The sequence below is a fragment of the Lissotriton helveticus genome, chromosome 11, assembly GCF_964261635.1.
Source record: "Lissotriton helveticus chromosome 11, aLisHel1.1, whole genome shotgun sequence".
Taxonomy (NCBI): domain Eukaryota; kingdom Metazoa; phylum Chordata; class Amphibia; order Caudata; family Salamandridae; genus Lissotriton; species Lissotriton helveticus.
The window spans coordinates 802,657,387-802,681,054 of record NC_136072.1 but is presented as its reverse complement, the minus strand read 5'-3'; the positions used below and the strand labels follow the sequence as shown (position 1 = coordinate 802,681,054).

The 23,668-nt window shown below is 44.6% G+C and overlaps 1 protein-coding gene across 1 annotated transcript; it reads left to right on the top strand.

Annotated features, from left to right (window-relative positions):
• Positions 1-1,305: 1,305 nt before the first annotated feature.
• Positions 1,306-11,141, top strand: LOC144791186 (interleukin-1 beta-like). The gene is made up of 6 exons (XM_078665830.1): positions 1,306-1,567; positions 1,968-2,020; positions 7,483-7,573; positions 8,131-8,310; positions 8,733-8,869; positions 10,477-11,141. The coding sequence occupies exons 2-6, from the start codon at positions 1,982-1,984 to the stop codon at positions 10,678-10,680; spliced, it is 651 nt and encodes a 216-aa protein (XP_078521956.1). The 5' UTR covers positions 1,306-1,567; positions 1,968-1,981; the 3' UTR covers positions 10,681-11,141.
• Positions 11,142-23,668: the final 12,527 nt, after the last annotated feature.

The window sequence follows — 23,668 nt, the reverse complement described above, 5'->3', positions numbered from 1 at the left end:
ACATTTGAATTCGAGTTAGCGCTGTGCCTAGAAAGTGTGTCATGGGCCTAAAGCCGACCAGGAAAACATCCTCTGCCTCCCTACTGGGCGAAGAAAGGAACATATAATTGGGGTTCAGAAGGTCCCTTAAGCCCCTCGTCCTTGGTTCACTGCACCTGCTGCTCTAATGACATGCACGCCCATGCTTACATTCGAACCTTTCATGGTCCGCTCTGAAAACCACTCTGTTCTTTACACTGACATGGTTCACGCTATATAGAACTTCAATTCAAATAAATAAAGTAATCTCAGTTATATATAACTTTAATATAAATAAAGACATCTTACTTTATAGATCACAATAATTTAAATAACGACATCTTAGTTCAATAACACTTAAATGTAAATGAAGGCAGTTTACTTTAATACCACTTCAATTTAAAGAAGGGCATCTTAAGGTAAATAAGCGTATCCAGTAACAGGTGTATCCCTCTGAATGCGAACTCGAACCAGCAGAAATATGACCCGGTTTCATAGTTTCATTAGAGCAGGTTTCGAAACGAGGTCACGGTCAGATCAACATTTCCGGGAGGGGAATGCGATGGTGGAGTTTAGTGCTTAGAAAGAGAAAGGGGACCAAGAATTGGGAGTCGCTGCTGACGCAGGCAGCACGGAGGTACCCGAGTTGGGGCCCCCATATCAAACCGTGGAAAAGGGGACCTATATCCCTTGCTAGCACTGCGGTCCCCGGCATCCCTGCTATGGCACTGTCTCTGCGGGACGCGGAGACCTTTTGAAACTAAAACAAAGACAAGACTGTGCCTCAGCCTTGGGGGAAACCATTTCTGAGAGATGGGGGGCCAAGCCAAGTAGGCCTCCGCGTGTAGAAAAAAGTGACAGGAAGAAAACGAGAAGCCTGCTGCCTCCACCCGGGGGCTGGCTGTCTGCACGTCTTTAATTTGAAGGGGAGAGTACCGGCACTTCTCAGGACAAACGAGTATTCTGGGATACGGAGGACCTGTGTTTATATTTTCATTTTAAAGCCTGGAATAGCGGTATTCCACAGGAAACAGGTAATGGATGGAAAAGTACAAATTTGTCTTATTCACCTCGGGGTGCACAATGCTTGTTGTAAATCACGCGTGTCTCTACCTATGCACCTGCAGAGCCGCGTGTGCCCCTCCCCTCCAAAGAGAGCAGGGGGTGGGGTCTCCGACCGGAAGCCTGCCCTACGCTAACCACTCATCTTTACTTATTTACAATCTGTTTGTAGGTAGGTGGGCGTGCTGCATTTTCAGATCCTGGGGGCGGTGAATGGGTAGTTGTGGGGGTGGGGTGGAAATTCCAAAGCAGACGGCCCTATAAGAAGGAGCTGGGGCAGTCAGAAGCTTGCACGGTATCTAAAGCCCATCCTGCCGGGTGAGTGGTAGAGCCTAGAGGCCAGCAGCAGGCCGCGAAATCCTTACAGACCGGACCAAGGACCCTTCCCGAGAAAACAGACAGATCCTCAAAATACGACAGACCCTGTGAGGCAGACGCAGGGAGACCCTCCGAGGCACAGCATAGAAAACAACCCCCCCGGAGTCAGGTATGGATTATTTTTACGCATCGCTTTATTATGCCGTGTTTTTAAACTGTGGGTCAAGGATGGGAACATCATGGAATGGATTGGGGCGGCTCTAACTCTTGAGGGTGTGAGGCCACCCAGTCCTCTGCACTCAGTAATGCACGTTTTAAAGACCGAATACGCCTAAAATGTACCCGTCTCCCTTCGGTTAATAGTTGCAAAAGGTACATAAAAGTCGTGGGGGAGCGGGGCTATAGCAGGCGTGGTAAATAGATGGGTTGGGTGAGGTTGCAGAAATGATGTCCCATTAAAAGGTAAAACCCGCCTGTAGTGGGCACAGGAATGTATCATGAGATTGAACAAATAACGCATTGTGGTAGACACCGCTCATCCCCGCCGTTTGCTTCTCCCAAACTTCCAGGTCCCATCTCTATCATGGAGGCGGCGCTGACGGAGGGCGGCTATGGTGCTGAGGTGAGTGCTCGAGTTCGAGGGAGGTGCGGGGGGGGGGGGGCGGGGGATGATTTAGAAGGGGACATTGGTGGGGCCTGCGAAGAAGCGGACCCCGTCTGTCTTCCACCCGTTCATGGCCTACACGTGATTGTAAATATGCCTGAAGGCCACTAAACTATTTGCAGCGGCCCTTCCCTCCTCCTGGTAGACGACTGACCACAGGGAGCACTTTTAGAGTCCCGAGCTCATCTCTTTATATGTGATTTGTTTCCAGGGGTGTTGGTCCCAATTTAACTAACTTACACCTGGTATGCATCTAGAAACGTGTAGCCCGTGACATCAGTCACCTGAGTTTGATGTATGATTCTTGTAAAGAAGCTGGAGTCTACGCGTTTTGGAAGGGAGCATTCTCCTGACATTAATCGGTTCCCTTTCCACAATCAAGAACATGCAGAGGGGCAGTCCTACTATGTCTCGGAGGCTCGTCAATTCAACTATCTTGCAGTGCCATAACCTTCTGGCAAATGGCGGCAAAGGAACTGGATAAAAAAGCAAATGAAATAACTAGAGCAGTCCAGAACTAAACGGTCTGCTCAATTTTTAATTAGCCTTGCCATCTTGCAATTTATTGCTTGTAAAAATGTTCAGAATAATAATTTATTTCACAATCAGATACTTTTAAAGCTATTGCTCGTCGCATATTAAGCACCTGATTGCCTTACGTACGTACTTTGAGCATTATCAAACATTCCCCAAGTTGTATTTACAATTTATTACTGTGGTGTATACCCTTTTATGATTTTAATGAAATCAAATAAAAGTATTATGACGTATGACCGGTTCCCTTTCCAGGACTGGGACACGGCTTTTTATGTCAGCCCCGTACTTTATAGAGCGAGTCAAATCCCTCCCCTACCCCCTTCCGCTAGTTGCCGGGAACATCAAAGTGTACATGTTTTTAGGTCGAAGCACGACCTCTGCTTCAATGCGAAGCATTGATAGCAGAGTCTGCTTCGACAACTATTGTGATCCGTTATTGGGAATGTGGACAGGAAAGGGTGCACGAGCGCAGAGTAGCTCAGTTTTCACCTCGTGAGCGCGCACGGCGCCGTGCCCCTCTCCTGTCCACATTCCCTTGCGCAAACACACTACACTCACGCATGCGCACATACACAGGCAGGCACTCTCTCTCTCTCTCTCTCTCTCTCTCTCTCTCTCTCTCTCTCTCTCTCTCTCTCTCTCTCTCTCTCTCTCTCTCTCTCTCTCTCTCTCTCTCTCTCTCTCTCTCTCTCTCTCTCTCTCTCTCTCTCTCTCTCTCTCTCTCTCTCTCTCTCTCTCACGCGCGACCCCCACCACTTACCGGGCTCTTTCGGCGTGTTCAGTGTGTCATCTACGGCAGCGCTGGTACCAGGGGGCAGGACTTCACTTCCGGGGCTCCCTCCAGCACCTGGGAGCCCCGGGCTGCGGAGAGGCCATCAGTCGGCCGGCTCCACTTCTTCTGTGGCGGCGGGCGGGACTTCCTGCCGGATTGCAGGCCCCGCCCCCATCTCAGGCAAAAGTGCCTGACTTCCGTTTTTTTTATATCGGTGCGTGGGAAAGCAGTCCGATAGTGAATTGGGTCTAATTTTTTGTGTCTGTGACTTATTGAGACTAATAAAGTTATAGTAGCCTCTTTTTGACGGTCGAAATCAGAACTTTCTAACTTCTCAAAATGGCGACTACTCATCCGGGCACTTCGTAGTCCGTTAGTTATGTTAACACAACGTCCTTTAAAATATCGGCGTTTGTATAGATGCGGTTCACTCATTTTAAATTGACCGCGGTAGCAGGATCCTCGAGGTAAGACGTCCGTGTGCCTGATTGCATGTCTTTAAAGCCCGCACGCTATTTTCGAAGACGCACTGACCGTGAGGGCTCTACTCTCCCTCCCCCCCCCCTTTTTTTAAAAATAGTGGTCTAACTTGAACGTTTCTGCTACACATATTTAAGTATGCACCGACATTTGTATGGACGAGTGTCACTTGTTCATTTCCGGATTTTATTCTCCATGCATATGCCGGCTGGTGCAATTCTTTATATATGTGACCTGCACTTGCATTCAATGTTATTGCGTGCGCACCAATAGTCACAAGTTAGCCCTTCTGTAGCCCACATCAGTTTGAAAGATTTATCCGTCAATTACATAAGCTGCACTTGCCACAGAAGACGATGCGGTTTCCAGACCAGTTGCAGTTGAGGTCCGCTGTCACTGGGATTAAACGTGTCAAGCCAATGTAAAGCCAAAAAATGTACCTGTGTTCCAGTATACACACAGGTCTGCGTCGTTCTAAAGGGATGCTATGCAAAACCACATAGAAGCTTTACATTTATATCACAGTCCACCTTCCACGCATCCACTTTGTAATGAATTCTTCAAATGCAAGTGTGCCTTGCAGCCTGGTGCCAGAAACTTCTCTTTAATTTTACCACTGCTTAATTTGCCCCGGTGTCTGTTACCGGTAGTCGGTGTTTCTTTTAGTGAGATCACAGCTTCTCCCCCGCCCCCACTACCGAAGTCTACAAAACTCCTAACTGCGTACACTAACCTACTAGAGTGACACCAAATTCTCCCACTAGTTCACTACAGTTCTATCAACTTATGTTTTTCTTCCAGCTAATGAAACCAGAGAGGCAGTTACGTCACTGCCTTAGGTTTCATCAGAAGAAGTCTTTCCTTTTATTATTTTTGAAAGCGTACCAGTTACCTAGACACCGCATTGTTTTGTGTTTTTTTTTTTCCAACATATCTGTGTATAGATCTATGCCAACGCGCAGTTTCCTTTAACAGTATATGTTGTTACAAAGATTTGCATAACGCTGTATTGCCATTAGTATGCCTCGCAGCAATCTCATAGTTCTAGACTAACAACTGCTTGATAAGATGCACTTTATATCTGGATTGTGCTGACCAAAACATATTTCTGCACGACTTCACATGTCTCTGCCAATATCCACTACATGGTGAGTGAATTGTTCATGTCTGTTGAGTGGCTCATTCCTTCCCCCCCTGCAAGCCCGATTTCTTTGCCCCTCCCACCCCCCACCTGCGCGCCCTATTTACAAACCCACAGGAACGATAGCTACACACTGAAGCTCAAAACACATACAGGTAAGCACTTATATGTTTGTGGGGACGTGTTTCACTTTCTTTTAAATATTTTTCATTTCACCATCGAAGCTCCTCTGTTACTGCCTCCAACTGATCCCGTTGTTCATTACATCCATTCCACTGTTGCTCATCTTTTGCTGTCTCATTTTTTGAAAACTTTTTTGGGACCCAGCAGTTTTTGGGTGGGCTGCACCGTTCTAGCAAAAATGCTTTTTTCATGTTTTACCCACACCGCCCCAAACCAATGTCCTTCACTGCCCGGTGCCTTCTCCTCTCAGTGCTCCGTGCTTGTGTCACTCAATGTCCAATGCCTCTCCCTCACCCTCACACACATCCTCACCCTCACACACCCCCTCACCCTCACACACCCCCTCACCCTCACACACCCTCACCCTCCACACACCTCACCCTCACACACCCTCACCCTCACACACCCTCACCCTCACACACCCTCACCCACCCTCTCACCCACCCTCACCCCCCTCACCCCCCTCACCCCCCTCACCCTCACACCCCCTCACACCCCCTCACCCTCATACACCCTCTCCCCTTCATACACCCTCTCACCCACCCTCACACACCCCTCACACCCTCACACACCCCTCACACCCTCACACACCCCTCACACCCTCACACACCCCTCACACCCTCACACCCCTCACACCCCCTCACCCTCACACCCCCTCACCCTCACACCCCCTCACCCCCACACCCTCACCTCCCTCACCCTCACACTCCTACACACTCACACCCCCTCATCCTCACACACACCCTCACACCATCACCCTCACACCCCCTCACTCTCACACACCCTCACTCTCACACACCCTCACCACCGTCACCCTCACACTCCCTCACACTCCCTCACACCTCCTCACACCCTCACACCTCCTCACACCCTCACACCTCCTCACACCCCCTCACCCTCACACCCCCTCACTCCCCCTCACAACCCCTCATCCTCCCAACCCTTTCTCCCTCACACACCCTCACACCCCCTCACCCACCCTCTCACCATCACTCTCGCACACCCTCGCACACCCTCGCACTCCCTCACCCTCCCTCACCCTCCCTCACCCTCCCTCACCCTCCCTCACCCTCCCTCACCCTCCCTCACCCTCCCTCACCCTCACCCTCCCTCACCCTCACCCTCCCTCACCCTCCCTCACTCACACACCCTCCCTCACCCTCCCTCACTCACACACCCTCACCAGCATAGCATAACAAAACATAGCATAACATAACAAAACATAGCATAACAAAACATAGCATATCATTACAAAACATAGCGTAGAATCACATAGCATAGCATAGCAAAACATAGCATAGTATAACAAAACATAGCATAGTATAACAAAACATAGCATAACAAAACACACATACCAAATCAAAGTATAGGATAGCAAAACATAGCATAGCATAACAAAACATAGGATAGCAAAACAAAACATAGCATAGCATACAGCATCACTCGGCACCACCACAGCATCACTCAGGGGCACCACAACATCACAGTGCGCTACCACAGCATCACTGAATGCCACAGCATCACTCGTTCGCCATAACTGCATCACTCAGCGCCACCACAGCATCAATCTGTGCAACCATTCAACAACAACTGGTTCAAATATGTTCTCTGAATGTGCCAAGCTTTATTACAAATGTAACAAAAAGATGTTAATATTTCACTTCTGTTCTTGGATTTTCGTCACAATAAAATACACTGAACATAATCTTCACAAAAGTTATTTACAAAAGTTTAAGCTATTGCCATTATAAATTACAATAACTTTTATTTAGGTATTCATTATTAAAAAAAATAAAAGCCATTGTTGTTTGTAATATCAAAACATGTAAGTCACGTAAATACAACACAAATTGGATTACAAATGCTATAGGTGTCACATTTGCGAAAGTTATAACTATTGGCATTGTAAATGACGAAGCTATTAATTTCACAATTTAAAAAAAAAACATCAATAAAAAAATTGTAATTTACAATACCAATAGCTCAAACTTTCCTAATGCGAGACCTATTGCATTGCAAATGCTTGTTTTATAATCTGTACAATATTGCCAAGAGTAGCACAAAAGCATAAACCTGCATCGCCATCTAGCGGCCACTCCCCCATACGCTGTGCTGTGCTACCGCTTGTACTAGGCAGGTCTAACTAACATACAGCTAATAAATATTATGACGGATAGCAGAAGCAGAGTGTGTGGCATCGGGCTGCGTTTGCACTGAGACTGTCTTGGGGTACAGCTGTGTAACCATGGCGATTGAACTTACCATGTTGCACAGAACAGGGCCTCATTCTGCCTTTTTCCTCCACAGGCCTTCACTTTTAGCTTTGAACCAGCAAAATTCCCTTTCTGTCGTTTCGGGGCAGAAACCCAGGAAATCCCCAGAAGCGACGAGGACGAAGGTAAGGTGGCGCCCTCATCTGGAGGTGTGGAAGGAGCATATGCCTTTTCCTGAAACTTCACAGCAGGGTTATCTATCTTAACGTAAAGTAAGAGTTACTATTACTATCACACAGCTTAGTTGTCTGCAAGCTGAATGTCCAGTATCAATGCCGAGCCTCTACCTCCGAGGTCCATGAACCAGTAAAAGGGATCTTTTTGCATATAAACCCATCCACCGATCGGGTGCGAGTTTTGCGGGTGTGGCCATATTGAGGATAAAGAAGAGTGGCTCGATACGTCTTTTGCTACATTGTCCGAACCCATTTTTAAGCTTCTTCTTGTACTGTTTGATTTCTTTCTGGGTAAGTGTGAAAAAAAATCTTCAATTGTGTCCACTAGTTAATGGCTTACAGTAAGACCCCCAACAAGCGATTAAGAGGGGCCAACATAGGACTTTTATCTCCTCACCTGGAGCTGAAATTACCAAAAAAGACTAAAGTACACCGAAAACAGTAAAATGGCGCTTTGGGTTGCCCTGCCCTCTTGTCCTAACAACCTTTTCATCTCCCCTTTTCAGGTGGCGTCACTTTAAATGAGGTTGAAGAATTGGGCAACGTGGACCAGGGGTTCCGGCATTTCTCGAACCGTCTGTGCCGCATCACTGACTCCACCAACAAGAGCTTGGTACTGTACAATGCACTCGGACAGACCCAGCTGGTGGCCCTATACCCTCAGGGGTCCGACGCGGCTCGCCAAGGTGAGCAGAGGCGTGACTGCACGCGTAGACATCCAGGAGCTTTACAAATGTTTACTGCCATGTACCGTCTGGTAAATCTTGCACCGGCGCGCAGCGTGGTCTCGAGCACATCCCTTCCACACGCAGACGTTTTTTTGTAGTCTCATATAGCAAACTCGACCCGAAGGTATTGGAGCACTTTACATGAGCACCAGTTTCGTTACACAAGGACACATTCATTTTTGGTAGGCACGAGGAGATTACGTGATAAGCCCAGAATAAAAGGATTTTGACCTAACGCCAAGGCTCGAGCTCCGACCTTTACGCCCCATCTTCAATCTCAGTGCAGTTTGTCTAAAGAAGCTACTACTAAACCAGCATTACTGTTGTCGGTGCGACTCGGTTTATCACAAAACAAATTAACAATCTCTCCCTCTCCGCAGCAACTTTGAATATGAACTTTTACTCCTGGCTACCTGGGAGAAATAGCAGGAAGCAGCCCGTCACGCTGAGCATTGTGGGAAGCAACCTCTTCCTGTCCTGCGCATTGGTGGATGAGGAGCCCAAGCTACGCCTAGAGGTAACCAGGGAAGCCATGTTATTGTGACCAATAGTCCCAACCATGCATGCAACTATTTCACTCCACCCTTCTACCCACTCCCCTCCTTCCCATGGTACTTCGCTTTGAGGTCTGCGCTGTAGATTGGGTATCAAACATAAGTGCAGATTGCTAGATTATTTCTGGCCTATACATACGTTTATTTACATTTTCTGCTGAAAATCTGGCCTGGAACCAACTTTGAGCACCAGCTTTAGGCGTGCCACACCCTAGATATTTTGTACCTTCACAGGTACATGCATCAAAGGATTTAGGAATCGCAAACGGTGCGATTCGCAAAAATCGGCCGTTTGCGATTCCTAAATCGCTTTTTGGGATGCATCATCTATTTCAATAGAAATCGCTATTTATTGCGACTTCTTAAAATGCGATTGCATTTAAGGAATCGCATTTTTGCGATTCATGCAATGCATGCATGTTTAAAGAATTGCGATTACTAGGTTGGACCTCGTGTTAAATTGCGAAAAATTTCTAAAATGCATTTTTGAAACTTTCATGTTACACACACACACGTCCTTGGGACGTGTGTGTGAAACTTGTACTTACAAATACATTTCAGGGGTGCAGGGGGGGTCCTTTGGACCCCCCCCCTGCACCCTTGAAATGCATTAACAAATTGCGATTCGCAAAAAGAAAATCGCAATTTGTGAATGCCTTCCCATTGATTCCTATGGGCCTTTTGGCCCATAGGAATCAATGGAAAGGTTTTCCTTAATTGCGATTCGCAAATTGTGAATCGCAAGTAAGGAAAAATACAGATTCGCAAATAATTCTGCGTTTGTGTTTTTTGTTTTTTTTTGGCATTTGCGAATCCTTAATTGCGATTCCTTAAAAATCGCAATTAAGGAATTGCAAATGCCGAGAATGTTGCATGTGGCTGATAGTAACATACAAATGTAATGTCCGGGATCCACTCAGACAGGTGCTTGAGTCTTGTGTGTTCAAAACTACCACCCCTTTCTGCGCATGCCCGCATACATTTGGTTACAATTCTTTAAACACTGGCTCTGGATGCTCAGGAATTACTGACAAGGAGGTCCAGATTGCATAGCAAACTCGACGTTTTTGGAAATCTGGCCTCCTTGAGGTAGACTCTTGTACCTTGAGATAGATGTGTCGACCATTCCCTACCCTACCACCCCCCTAGTTCTGGTCAGATGCCCCTGCTGCACACACTCCTGTTTCCTGGTTGGGAGGGGTGGTGGGCGCTTGGGGCCACAGGTTTACAGCTCCACAGGGTCCTGTCGTCATCCCCCTGTATGTCGAGGCACAAGACTCCATGTGTACTTTGATGCTTTTCAGTTCTTCACTGGTGATTTACTTATCCTGTCCTAAGGTAATAGAGGAAAATGTGCATTTGAGTCTGACTGATATTAATTGTAGCACTGGTATATGTTGAAGGGGGAAATGACCGACTATGCAAAGAATGATGCATATGAGTTATTGCTGGCTTCCCACCAGACCATTCTAGACTTAGCCGTCACTGTCCCCATAGGTCTAAGCGTCTCTGGCCCTCCACTGTCCCATCCTCTCTACCTGCTAACCAAACTCTCCATTTTGTGCTGCAGGAAGTGAGTGGGAAGCTGACCAGCCTCCAGGGTGCCTTGGTGCGCTTCATCTTCTTCATGGCGAGTGGGCCAGTCTTTACTTTCGAGTCCGCCACCTGCCCCATGTGGTTCCTCAGCACCTCGCAGAACGAGAACATGCCGATGACTGTGAGCAGCTCCGGGGACCAAACTAGCATCCAGAACTTCAAGGTCATCCCGCTCTGAGATGTGCTGGACACTTCATTGAGGTTCAAGGCCAGCGATGGGGCTGGTGAGGCCCCTCTACTGCTGTCACACGCGGGACACAGGACTCTGGCTACATCTTTTCTGTAGACTATCGATTCTGGAGATCGGCTGCCTAGCCATCTCCATCGTTAGGCTCTTATCCATGGCCACCAGTGAATAGTTCGCCAGTTCCAAACTGTCTATGTTCAAGAGCTGTGAGCCGTATGACTGAAAGGAAAATTAATTTGCTCTGTTTCCAGAGCTCCTTTTGTTAAACACCGTCCAGGATTTGTTGCCTGTACCCAAACGTGTCGCCACTGGCAGCAAACGCGTATTCACAAAGACTATTTTCATGCAAGTACTTCTTTGAGTGTGTCTGGTTTAGTGCTGCTACTTTACCCATGGTGCCAAATACTTATTCACACCAAACAGTTTTAATGTTTTTTTCCTATTTTTTTTTTCCTATGTTTTTTTATTTAATTATATATATATATATATATACATTTAAAAAAATTTGACTGGTTGTGTTAGTTTGTTTCTGTTCCATTATGAAAGCCATACTAGATACCCCTCTATGCGTTTGGTGTGCGAGTGCCTGGCTGTTGTACGTGCATCAAATGTATCCCTAAATGCAACCACCCTGCAGGTAAGAGGACACCGGAGAGCACATACTTCAAAATGGAGTCTTCCCATATTTGAGGGATATCCTCACAGCGTTGTTTGTCAAATGGATGCTACTGGTACCAGCCAGACACATCGATGGGACTGGGAAGAACAAGACACTAACCCTACACCTGCTCATGGGATGAGTCCTAGGTAACTGTAGGATACCTCTGTGACTACCACTCAGATGGTTGAGGTGCCCCTGCAGGTTAGAGGGAAAGGAGAGTAGTTGCCTCCCTAGAAGCACAAAGCACAGGAGCTAGACAGCAGTATCGTTCAATGTCTTTCTTTGTGAGCGTTGACCCCGCTGTCAAAGAAGCCATGAATATGCGTCTTATGATGATGATTATGCAACAATGGACACCATGCATATAAAAAATGTGACACACATCCAGCTGTCTTGTGAATGCTTATTTGAGAAATACATTCATGGTATGCTCGACCCAGACACCAAGATAGAATCACTTTGAAATGCGTGTATTTTGTTATTTCCTTACATAGTATGTTATTTGCAGTATACATTGGCGCCTACATTTCCCCCACCCACTCCAAGAGGCGAGCCAAACTTGCAGAGAGTGTGGTAAAATGGGAAGATGTTTCTTGCCACCAATCATACCATGTACAAGTTTCAACAGTGAATGGTGGTGTCTGCAAGTGGCAGCTACTCCTGCGGTAGAACAGAGCCAGCTCCGCGCAAAGTCTGCCGAGGCCAACTGCTCACACTGCCCCCTACTGCCCGCTCCGTACACAGCCCGCTAATGTGAGCTTCTTGCACTGACAGTGTCTTCACCTCACACTACCTTCAAATGCTAGCTCCTCGCACAATTCACCAATGTGAGATACACTGCCTATTGAAAGTCCCCAGTAGTGTCCACTCTTTGCTACTGTGCCTGTCCCTTAATCTACCTCTCCAGTGGGTGCAACTCACTGTCCACCGGCGCCATGTTTGGGCTCGTGGTGTGCTTCTCTACTGAACCACGAGGGTGCACTGTTCAGGCTAGTGAAGCGATGCATGGGTGCTAGAAGTGTGGGTGCGCGCGGGGGAAGGGAAGTTAGGGGGCTGCAGCAGTAATATAACATGTTGGAGGTCAGATGGTGAGTGCGCAATAAGACATCTTTGAATTTTGTCACATCTTGTGCTATGTGTTCAAAGACGAGGAAAAATGCCAGGCTATGTCTTATGACGAATTGCTGCTTATTCTTTTAACTTTGTAGACTGGTGTTTACTTTTATTTCTCGGACTGCACAGTTAGAGGATTTTGTAAAGTTAAATAATAAAACTATTTATATAACACTGCCATACCTTGAGTAACTGCTATTTCATATAAAATAGATTTCCGAGATTCAAAAACTGGAGCTTAAAACTTGATAGCTTGTGCTGACTTTTAGTATTATTAGCCATACGTAATATATCGTGTTCATTATATCCATCGTGATAACTTTTTGTGCTGTTACATTTTGTAGGTGGATATCAATTTACACTTTAAATGGAGTAGCCATTACTAGCATCTAAATCCTTGTGCTTTTTTTTCTAGATATATGTATGCAATGTTATTTATAGCCTTGACAAGGTGCGGTCCTGCAAAACATGTTAACTGCATTGCTATTCTTTTTACGTGCAGACATCAATTCAAGTTTTGAAGGAATACGTCATTAATGATGAACCCTAGTCATGCACAGAATTCATTAAAAAAATTGATATTTTGTCTAAACGCTCAAATTATTTTTTTGCATTAAAAGTATTTGATCACAAATTATCCTTTTCAAATAATATGTCTAATAAAGGACCCTTCAGATTTCAAACTTAGATGTTTCCAAATTGTTTATGTATTTCATTTTTGTGGGAGTGGCTGGAAAAAAAACATTTTGTAATTAACACAAGTGGGTATCTGGTGTTTCAAATCGGCATCATTCCACTAGGTCACAGAACCTATCTCCATCAATTTGATATAATGTATATTTATAAGCTTACAAATGTTCATCCAGCCAGGAGTTTGATCAGTGGACTTAAAACAGTGGAGAGCTTTGGGGAAAAAAATACTTTTTTTGCAGTTTCATATAGCGCAAAGTCGAACGAAGGTGCTGGAGCGCATTACACAAGGACACATTCATTTTTTTTTTTTTTTTTTAGACACAGAGAGATTAAGTGATTTCACCAGAATCACAGGATATTGAGCAGAGGCAGCATCTCTGGCCCTAACGCCACTTCCTCTCACCCAAAGATCCCAGCCAGACTTGGCCGTAAAGTGTCTGTGGGACTGGAGTGAGGCGCAGGTGGTGCCATATCAAAAGCCTTCATGTTGTTGTTGACGCCTCTCCTTTTGTGGAAAGTGCCATTACCTCTATATAAAAAGAAACCGCTGGAGGAGGGCCTGTGGCATGTGCATCTCCAACGCTTGTTTGCTCCCTGACCCCCTCCCCCCCCCATCAACCCCACCTATCTGTCGGCTGAGGGTGAGGCCTGTTGGAAATACAACACTTCGACAGAGGAGTCCGTAAACCAGCTCATACCGCCTCCCTCCTCCCGGGAAGGCTGCGTGGAGGGGGGTTGGAGGCAGTAAAGTCAACAGGACGGTGGGTGTCGAGTCGACCTTGCGCTAGGGTGCAGAGAGGTATGTCTGTGGAAGTGGAGGGGGCATGGGGGGGTATAGGGATGCCCTGCCCTACTTCAAGCAAAGCCAAGAATAGTCCAACTGCATTTAGTGCAGGTAAACCCAGTGATTTCTTCAGTTCGAGGCCCTTGGTACATGCCATGCGATGCGTGTTGGCAGCATGCTTCAACAAGCATTGGCAAAGCCAGAAAGACTCAGCAACGTGAGACCTATTGGCCTTGTCAATGTCTTTTAGCCGTGTTGGACAGCCCTGAAGGCATTTTAAAACATGACCAGCCTGCACAGAGCTTACCTCAAAGGGTAGTTTCCTAAAACAGACCAAATCACATCTTCTGCTCTGGCCCTGCGTGGCAAGCAACGATTGGGGAGGGACAGGAGTGCTGAGGGGACAGGAAAAAGCATGAAAACGGGAGGAGAGGCGAGAAACCACTTGCCATGAGAAAAGAAATTGGAAGAGCCAGCTTGATTCACATTAAAACTGGTCCCTGAAGTCCTCTTATCGAGCTTCTTGTGAAAAGATCTCCGTAGAAAGTAATATGAAGGCGTTCCATGTGTCTTGTTTTAACAGTTTTTGCAATTCGCTTAGACAAAGTCTTGATGAATGTCGGTCTGACGATTGTACAGGTTGTTTTTCACAAAGCAGCGTTACATCTAGCAAGAAGGGTGGTACTCTCATTAGAATAATGCATTATCGGTCCTACCTTCACTCAGAGCAACATAACTCCCTTTTTGGGAAGCCAGAGAGACCTACGTGCACTAAAAGCTGATTACTAAAAGTTAATGTTAACCTAATATAGGCGCTTTCCTTGCATATTGCCATTTCTTTCCACCTAAAATATATTTTCATCTTGCTGCTGTCAGGGTAGTACAGACCCACTGAAATTAAAAAAAATGCTTTGAGAGGACTCTGTCAGAACCCAAGAAGTGCCTGCACTTTCAGCATTTAGGTAAGTCTATGCTATTGTAACCATTAACTTAGAAAGAATGACCAGCTGTCAGCATTTTGAATTATTTTACATCCTTGGAAAAGGAAAAGAGGACCCTGCACATTTCAAGGCTAAGTGGAGTATACTTTCCAAACCAGGGACCCGTTTACCAAGGAAAATGGAAAGGGGGTCACATGCATAGCCACATATTTGTGTTTCTCTAGGTGTGCAAGCAGAGCAATGTAAATTTCACAAACACTAATCCTTTTACCCTGAAATATGCGCATTGTGCAAGCATATGCTAAGGGACATATGTGTTAAGGCAGTAATGTCGACAAGGAAAGCACGAAGAAAACAAGGAACACCGGGACTGCACAAGCAACAAAACACATCGGGGTTACAGGGCAGGTGTGTAGAAGATAGAAAAAAGGTCAAGGACACAGTTAAAAAAGTTATAGCATTTTTTTGGTGGGAGGTAAGAAGCAAACAATAATGGGATGGAGGGAGCAGGCAGACAGACAGGGGAGTTAGACAGGACAGATCCATCTACAAAAGAGGCACTCTAGAGTGCATCACCAAAATAAATAAATTGTTCCCAAAAACGCAAGCAGTGTAAGGACACAAGTACTTGGGCCATGCTCCAAGGGAGGGCCTCACAGAAGGGGACGTGGCGACTGCAGCGCTGACCAACGGAATTCAAGTAATTGAGAAGCAGGATGATGCCAACCAATGGCAATTAATGTGTAACCTCCAAGCCCACTGAACAGTAAACAAAATGCCTGAAGGAGCCAGTCCATGCTCCGGCTTGCCGATACCTAAAACTGTCTACATATTTTAGGCATGGCGCGTGTGCTGTCAGACACACAGTGTCTGGTCACAGGCACTGAAGCAGCATTGGTCTCATGGGCCCTGGTACAAGCAGGATTCATTTCCTCCATCCACTGGTTGAATAGTCAAATAAACCCATTACTAAATGGGCAGGGGCCACTAACACACATTGGGCCAGTGCCACTAAACCTGCTCACTATATAGCTATGCTCGTGGCCACAAAGTATTTACATGAGGCACACAAACTGGTTGGTAAGCATGGCGTGTTGCTACTGGGCACACCTTCCTTATCCTGGGGGCACAAAGTTCACAATATGTGCTCAATGTTAAAACCCTGAGATCACAACCAAAAAGAGGGCACATGTTTGTAGTAAAAGAAACATTGTGTGTGCCATAATCGACACACAATATGTATGCAGAACATTTGTCTTGGGCACACGTGGCCTACACAGCACAGAGCGGACAAACCGGTAGCAGGACTAAGTCCAGAGGTCAAAGTGGGCAGGATCTCAGGGGGTTCGACGAGACCATACATGTTTTAAATTGACAAAATCTGCTCCCCTACTTTATGTGAAAAAGCAGCCTTTCTGAGACCATTAATTCTGAAATGTGAGAGGCCTCAGTTGAGGTGGACGGGACGCCGAGGAAGGAACTCACAGATGAACAAGAAACAGGCCTTCTTCTTGCCAAGATGTGTGCTCCCTGAAAGAAATGTAAATGTTGGCATTTGGGGCCAGGTGTAGGACCATTCATTTTTGCGGGTCGCAAATGGTGTCAAAATGGGACTCACAAAAATAAATGTACTATAGTGTCTCAGACACTGTTTGCGATTCCCAATGGGGTCGCATATTGCATGCCTCATCAATATTCATGAGGCAAGCACAATTTGTGACCCCATTGAGAATGGCTAGCACTCACAGGGATGGTGACCTGCTGGGGCCAGCAGACCTCCATGTCTGTGACTGCTTTTTAAATAAGGCAGTTTTTTTTAATGTAGCCCGTTTTCCTTAAAGGAAAATGGGATGCATTTAAAAAAGAAAAATTAAACTTTTCAGTTTAATTTTTTAAGGGCAAGTAGTGGTCCCTGGGACCACTGCCTGCTCTTAAAAAATATGTGCGCACCCATTCACAAATGCTATGGCATCCCTTGGAGACCCCTTCCCATTTGCGAGTGGCTCACCACCCTTTTGAGAAGGGTGATAAACTGCGACTGTTTTGCGACTGCAATTGAGGTTGCAAAACAATCATATATAGGTGATGGACTCACTATTAGTAAGGGACGCCCTCGGCACGCTTCTTCCTAATAGCGAATTGCAAACCATATTTTGTGAGTCGCTAATCGGTTAGAGGCTCGCAAAATATGGTTTGTACATGGGGCTGACCTATTTTGATGGTCGCAAACGGGCCAAATTCCAGCTTGCGACTGCAAAAAACTGTCATACATCTGCCCCATGGTTACTTACTCTGCAAACGTAAAGGCTGCTTTGAAGCTTGGGCTGACTTTAATTGATGGAGTCACTTGAAGATAATCCTTTTTGGGAGGTATTGTAAGGTAATGCTTTTAAAAGACCGTTATAAAAAATATTTGCAGCAGGTAGAGTCTGCATATTACTCAAATCTACATTTGGAAGCACTTTTTATTATCTCAACCTAAACATTTTGTGCACTTTGTGGCAGTCTATGTTATACTATGTGTGATACTGTACACATTCACACAGTGCTTTCTGTCACAGAATGGGAGCTCTTAACATTAAAAACACAAGTGTTCAAATCCGTGGCTCTCTGGTAGACACATATTTCTGCAATGATCACAATAACCAATAGAGATTTCACAAAGTAAAATAGAGCACCTCTCACTGATTAGTTTAACCTGTAATTATTTTTTGGTTACGGTCTGAGATATGTTACATGCACTCACTTGGCGATGAAAGAACAAAAACATAGTTACCGAATATTTTGTTCTTTTTAGCTTCTTTTTTCATCCCACTTCTCATGCTTGCTGACCTCGCCATATCGGCCACAGGATCACAGCTCTCCTATGTGTTTTTAGGTCTCGTCTATTATATTCCGCAAGGAATAAATAGACGAGAGTATTGAGGTCAAACCAAGCTCTGAAACCATCGCGGATTTTGGACAGTGCCTGTGGCTTACTGAAGCGGGAAGCGCATCCACATGAAAGCCATCAGCCTCCCTCCCACAGGCATCCCCCAGCGTGCGCTCGGCCTCAGGCTGTTTCACTTTCACGGCCACGAGGCCGTGCTTCAAAGGGATCTGCTCCCCCGCCCCCTGCTTCACACTTTTCATGGCCGCCAGGCCGTGTCTCGTATTTCTCCTCCCCCCCCCTCCCCACAGCAATGCCAAGAGCTTGTTTTTCCAGTGGACAACAGGGGTTATCTTTTCCAATAGGTTTGTATTATATGGGGTTGGTATTTAAAAGGCACTTTCTATACTCCTTGTGAGAGCTGAAGCACTTTCCAAATGGTCAAGGAAGTAGCTAGAACGTGTTATATTGGTGTTTGCACACTTTGAAGACCTGGGTATGGGTTACTTGTTTTCCAAATGATCAGTGGGACTCTATTCACTTCTAAGCGAGGGTGCACGTAATTTATTTATCAATGGGTTGCTGTGAATCACGAGAGCAGCGAGGGCGCCTGTTTCTCAATTACTTTTTTTAAACCTTTAGCTTTACACAGTTTAACAGCTTTCTTTATTATTTATTAATTAACGAAGTTTGCAACAACACTTATATATATTTATTTCATAGGTAGGACATATTGCACGTACCCATCTATTGCATGCATTTTCAATGGCATTCATTGGAGCTATTGAACTAGGGAACAAACAGGATAGAGTTCCAACCATCATGTCCAAAAGACCCCTCTCTACTGTTTACAAGTGGGTGTTCCCCTGTCGCTTATGAGGGTGGTGATGGAATGACCTCGACTGCCCGGATTGAGTTATGCCAGGCCAGGGGGCACACCATCGAGGTGTGCTGACCACATTTTTTTCCTGTACGTTCTCGTTACTTGTCCCGGTACCGGGTCACTCGCACAGGTGAGAAATCAAATCCATATCCGTTCACTGCCACTTATTTTATCATGTGCCGTGGCTGCCAGCCTGCCCATGGTGCACCACGGCCGTATCTTTTATCCACCACAACCTCACCGCTGGGGGTCTGGGATCCTCCAGAGTCGGGCATTAGCTCGCCGGTCAGCCAAAAAAGATGTCCTTTTCCCCACACTAGTCGTCGACTGATATTGTTTTAAGACACGGCCCAGGGGTGCATCTACCAGCTCCCCAATACCGAGTAAGAATTCCCTCTGGACTGTGAGCATAAGGACGACCTATCAGTTGTAGACCACACGCCATCCATACTCCCTCGAGATTTCTACTCCTGAGTCCTCCTCATCTTTCCTCTATAGTTACCCAATGGTTAGTTATGTGTTCAGGAACAACTTGTATTATCAAAGGAATTACTTCGTTTTTAGTTTGGAGAAGTGACTCTTTAGTGCCACTAAGTGGACAGTTGATAATACAAGAACAGTAGGGCCTGGGTAAGGAAATTGTTTCACTTTTTTAGTCCGTAAATGATGTGATTTTGCCCATCCTGTTTTATGCAACTCAATGCTTAACAACAAAGATCGGTGCTCGGACTTTTTCACAGTATAAATGATCTTTTAGAGAAATACTGGGTGCATATGTTTATTATTCTCACCAAAGATACATAACTACAGAAGCAAATTGCTTGTGATTCAAAAAAAAACCAAAACGTAAAGTACATATTAACGTGATGCCAAAGACGAGATCTAGCCTCTCCTGTCTGTAACTTTCTTCGAGGGTGTTGGTATGTTGTCACCAGTCTCTCCTGGACTTTCTGTCTTGTATAACAAATACGTCTCTTAAAAATTAGGAGTGAATTTGTTGCCTGTACAAAGGGGTTGATTCAGAAGGCAGCGCCTTGAGGCTTCCACGCCAGTGTGAACTCATACATTGTATATCCTTGGTAGCTCCTATTTGTCCCCTAATTCCAGATCCTGCCACAGCACACCCACACATCCTCCCACTGGTGCCAGCTTCTTACATTTCCTAGACCCACCCAGACTGGCTACCTTTGCAAGCCGGACACATCGCTTACTAGTGCCAACTTAGAAAAGCATCCACCAGTGAAGAAACTGCCCACCAGTCCCACCCCCTTCCACTGTTCACTGCTGCAGCACTTCACACTGCGCACCAGTGCAAGTGCTTGACACTACCCATGGAGACCCGTACTTACTCTGCCCTCCTGTTTTTTACTCTGCCCACCCATTCATGCTACTCACACCATACACCAGTGGTAGGCCTTTCACTTCCCACCAGTGTCCACTCCTACTTTGGACATCAATGCCAGCTTCTCCCACTGCCAACCACAGTCTACTCATCGCACAGCCAGCCAATGTTGTCTCCTCATGCTGCAAGCCAATGCGTGCTCATCACGCCTGCAGCAATGCAGGCTCTTCACACTACTCGCACTATTGACCGGTACCAGATCCGCACACTGCTCACCAGTGCAGACTCACTATTCTTCCCACTGGTGCCAGCTCATAACAAAACATAGCATAGCATAACAAAACACAACAAAACATAGCATAGCATAACAAAACATAGGCTAGGATACCAAAACAAAACATAGCATAGCATAACAAACAAAGCATAGGATAGTAAAACAAAACATAGCATAACAAAACAACACATAGCATAACAAAACATAGCAAAACACAACAAAACATAGCATAGCATAACAAAACCCAGCAAAACATAGCATGACAAAACAAAAGATAGCCTAGCAAAGCATAACAAAACATATCATAGCAAAACATAGCATACCAAACACAACAAAACATAGCATAACAAAACACAACAAAACATAGCATAACAAAACAAAACATAGCAAAGCATAGCCTAACAAAACATATAGCATAGCAAAACATAGCATAGCATACCAAACACAACAAAACATAGCATAATAAAACAAAACATAGAATAGCAAAGCATAGCATAACAAAACAAAACATATAGCATAGCAAAACATAGCATAGCATAACAAAATATAGCATAAGAAAGCATAGCACAACAAAACATAGCATTGCAAAACAAAGCATAGCATAATAAAACACAACAAAACATACCATAAAAACATAGCATAGCATAACAAAGCATAGCATAGCAAATCATAGCATAGCATAACAAAACACAGCATAGGATAACAAAACACAACAAAGCATAGGATAGCAAAACATAGCATAGCATATCAAAACAAAGCATAGGATAGCAAAACAAAACATAGTATAGCATAACAAAACATAGCATAGCAAAACATAGCATAACAAAGCATAGCATAACAAAGCATGGCTAAACAAAACATAGCATAGAATAACAAAACAGCAGAGCATAACAAAACATAGCAGAACAAAACATAGCATAACATAAAGCATAGCACAACAAAACATAGCATAACAAAACATAGCATAGCATAACAAAACATAGCATAGCATAACAAAACATAGCATAACAAAACATAGCATAGCAAAGCATAGTATAACAAAACAAACCATATCATAGAATAGCAAAACATAGCATAAGAAAACACAACAAAAAATAGCATAGAATAACAAAACAAAGCTTAGCACTTGGTTGTGAAAAAAAAAAAAACAAAGCTTAGCATAGCATAACAAAACATAGCATAACAGAGCATAGCATAACAAAACGTAGCATAACAAAACAAAGCATAACATAATAAAACACAACAAAACATAGCATAACATAGCATAACAAAACAGCATAGCATAACAAAACATAGCATAGCAAAGCATAGTATAACAAAACAAAACATATCATAGCATAGCAAAACATAGCATAGCATAACAAAACATGGCATAGCATAAAAAACAAAGCTTAGCATACCAAAACATAGCATAACAGAGCATAGCATAAAGCATAGCATAACAAAACACAGCAAAACATAGCATAACAAAACAAAGCATAGGATAGCAGAACTAAACATAGCATAGCATAACAAAACAAAGCATAGGATAGCAAAACAAAACATAGCACAGCATAACAAAACAAAGCATAGGATAGCAAAACAAAACATAGCATAGCATAACAAAACATAGCATAACATAACAACACATAGCATAACAAAACACAACACATAGCATAACAAAACAGCAAAATACAACAAAACATAGCATAGCTTAACAAAACATAGCATAACAAAACATATCATAGCATAGCAAAACATAGCATAGCATACCAAACACAACAAAACATAGCATAACAAAACATAGCATAGCAAAACAAAGCATAGCATAACAAAACATAGCATAGCATAACAAAACACAGCATAGATTAACAAATCACAGCATAGGATAGCAAAACATAGCATAGCATAACAAAACATAGGATAGCAAAACATAGCATAGCATACAGCATCACTCAGCACCACCACAGCATCACTCACGGGCACCACATCATCACTATGTGCTACCACAGCATCACTGAAAGCCACAGCAACACTCGTTCGCCACCACAAAATTACTCAGCGCCACCACAGCATCAATCTGTGCAACCATTCAACAACAACTGTTTCAAATATGTTCTCTAAATGTTTCAAGCTTTATTACAAATGTCACAAAAAGATGTTAATATTTCACTTCTGTTCTTGGATTTTCGTCACAAAAAAATACACTGAACATAATCTTCACAAAAGTTATTTACAAAAGTTTAAGCTATTGCCATTATAAATTACAATAACTTTTATTTAATTAATTATTTAAAAAAATTAAAAGCCATTGTTATTTGTAATATCAATACATGTAAGTCACGTAAATACAACACATATTGCATAGCACTATAGGTGCCATATTTGCGAAAGTTATAACTATTGGCATTGTAAATGACAAAGCTATTTCGCTATTTTCAAAACCAACATATAAATAAAAAATTTGTCATTTACAATACCAATAGCTCAAACTTTCCTAATGTGAGACCTATTGCATTGCAAATGCTTGTTTAATGCACTTCCATAGCTGATTATGCCTTGAACCCACAAGGAGGCCTCCCCTACACGGGTTATAGGATGACAACATATATCACATGTCCATCCTGTTGCTGTATGATGATAATGGAACGATGTCATGCGAAGTTAATAAAAGATTGGGCCTTTTTCCACCAGGGACGGTGTGCGTTATGTGGGGAACAAAGAGCGTCGCAGTAGTGCTTAATTTGTGCCGGTGCATTCCGGTGCTTACCACTGCCACTTATTTTTCAGGGCCGGGTCAACACCACGCGTCTGCACATCTATGGCAAAGTAAATATAATTACCTCACTCACCTGCAAACAGTGTTGTTCGCCTCCTGAGTTCCCAGTGAAGAGTTTTGCGGTGCTGTGAGAGCTTATAAAAATCCAACCATATCCATATGAGTTTGCAATAGGCCCTTAGTTCAGTGTTGCCGGTGGGCAGCACACTGATTGGGCTGAATTTGGTTCTGCAGGGGTAGGAGCTGCGGCAGCATGCATAGGGCTGTTTTCCACACAAATAGGCAAAATTTTTCCCATTTGTGCAGGAAAAACCCACACCTGGCGGGTGGGCGGATATTAGCAAAGCACGCTGCATGGCTGGGGCATGATTGTAGGATTGGGCACATAAATCAGTCAATTGCAAGCGCACCTGCTGCTGTTGCAAAGTGTTGGCAGCCACCCTAGCATAGTGGTGCAGTGGGTGTACAGTATACGGGGTCACAGGGCTGCAAATCTTGTAGCATGCGATAGCGCTACCAATGACAGCCTGTCAATACATTTTGGCCTGCCTCCGTGGCGCTCTTTAAAAGGAGTGGTCACATGCCACGCAGAGTTTCGGCGCTGGCAGCGCAATCCACAGAGTAACGACTGGAGTCGGGTATCAGAAATATATTGTCACTG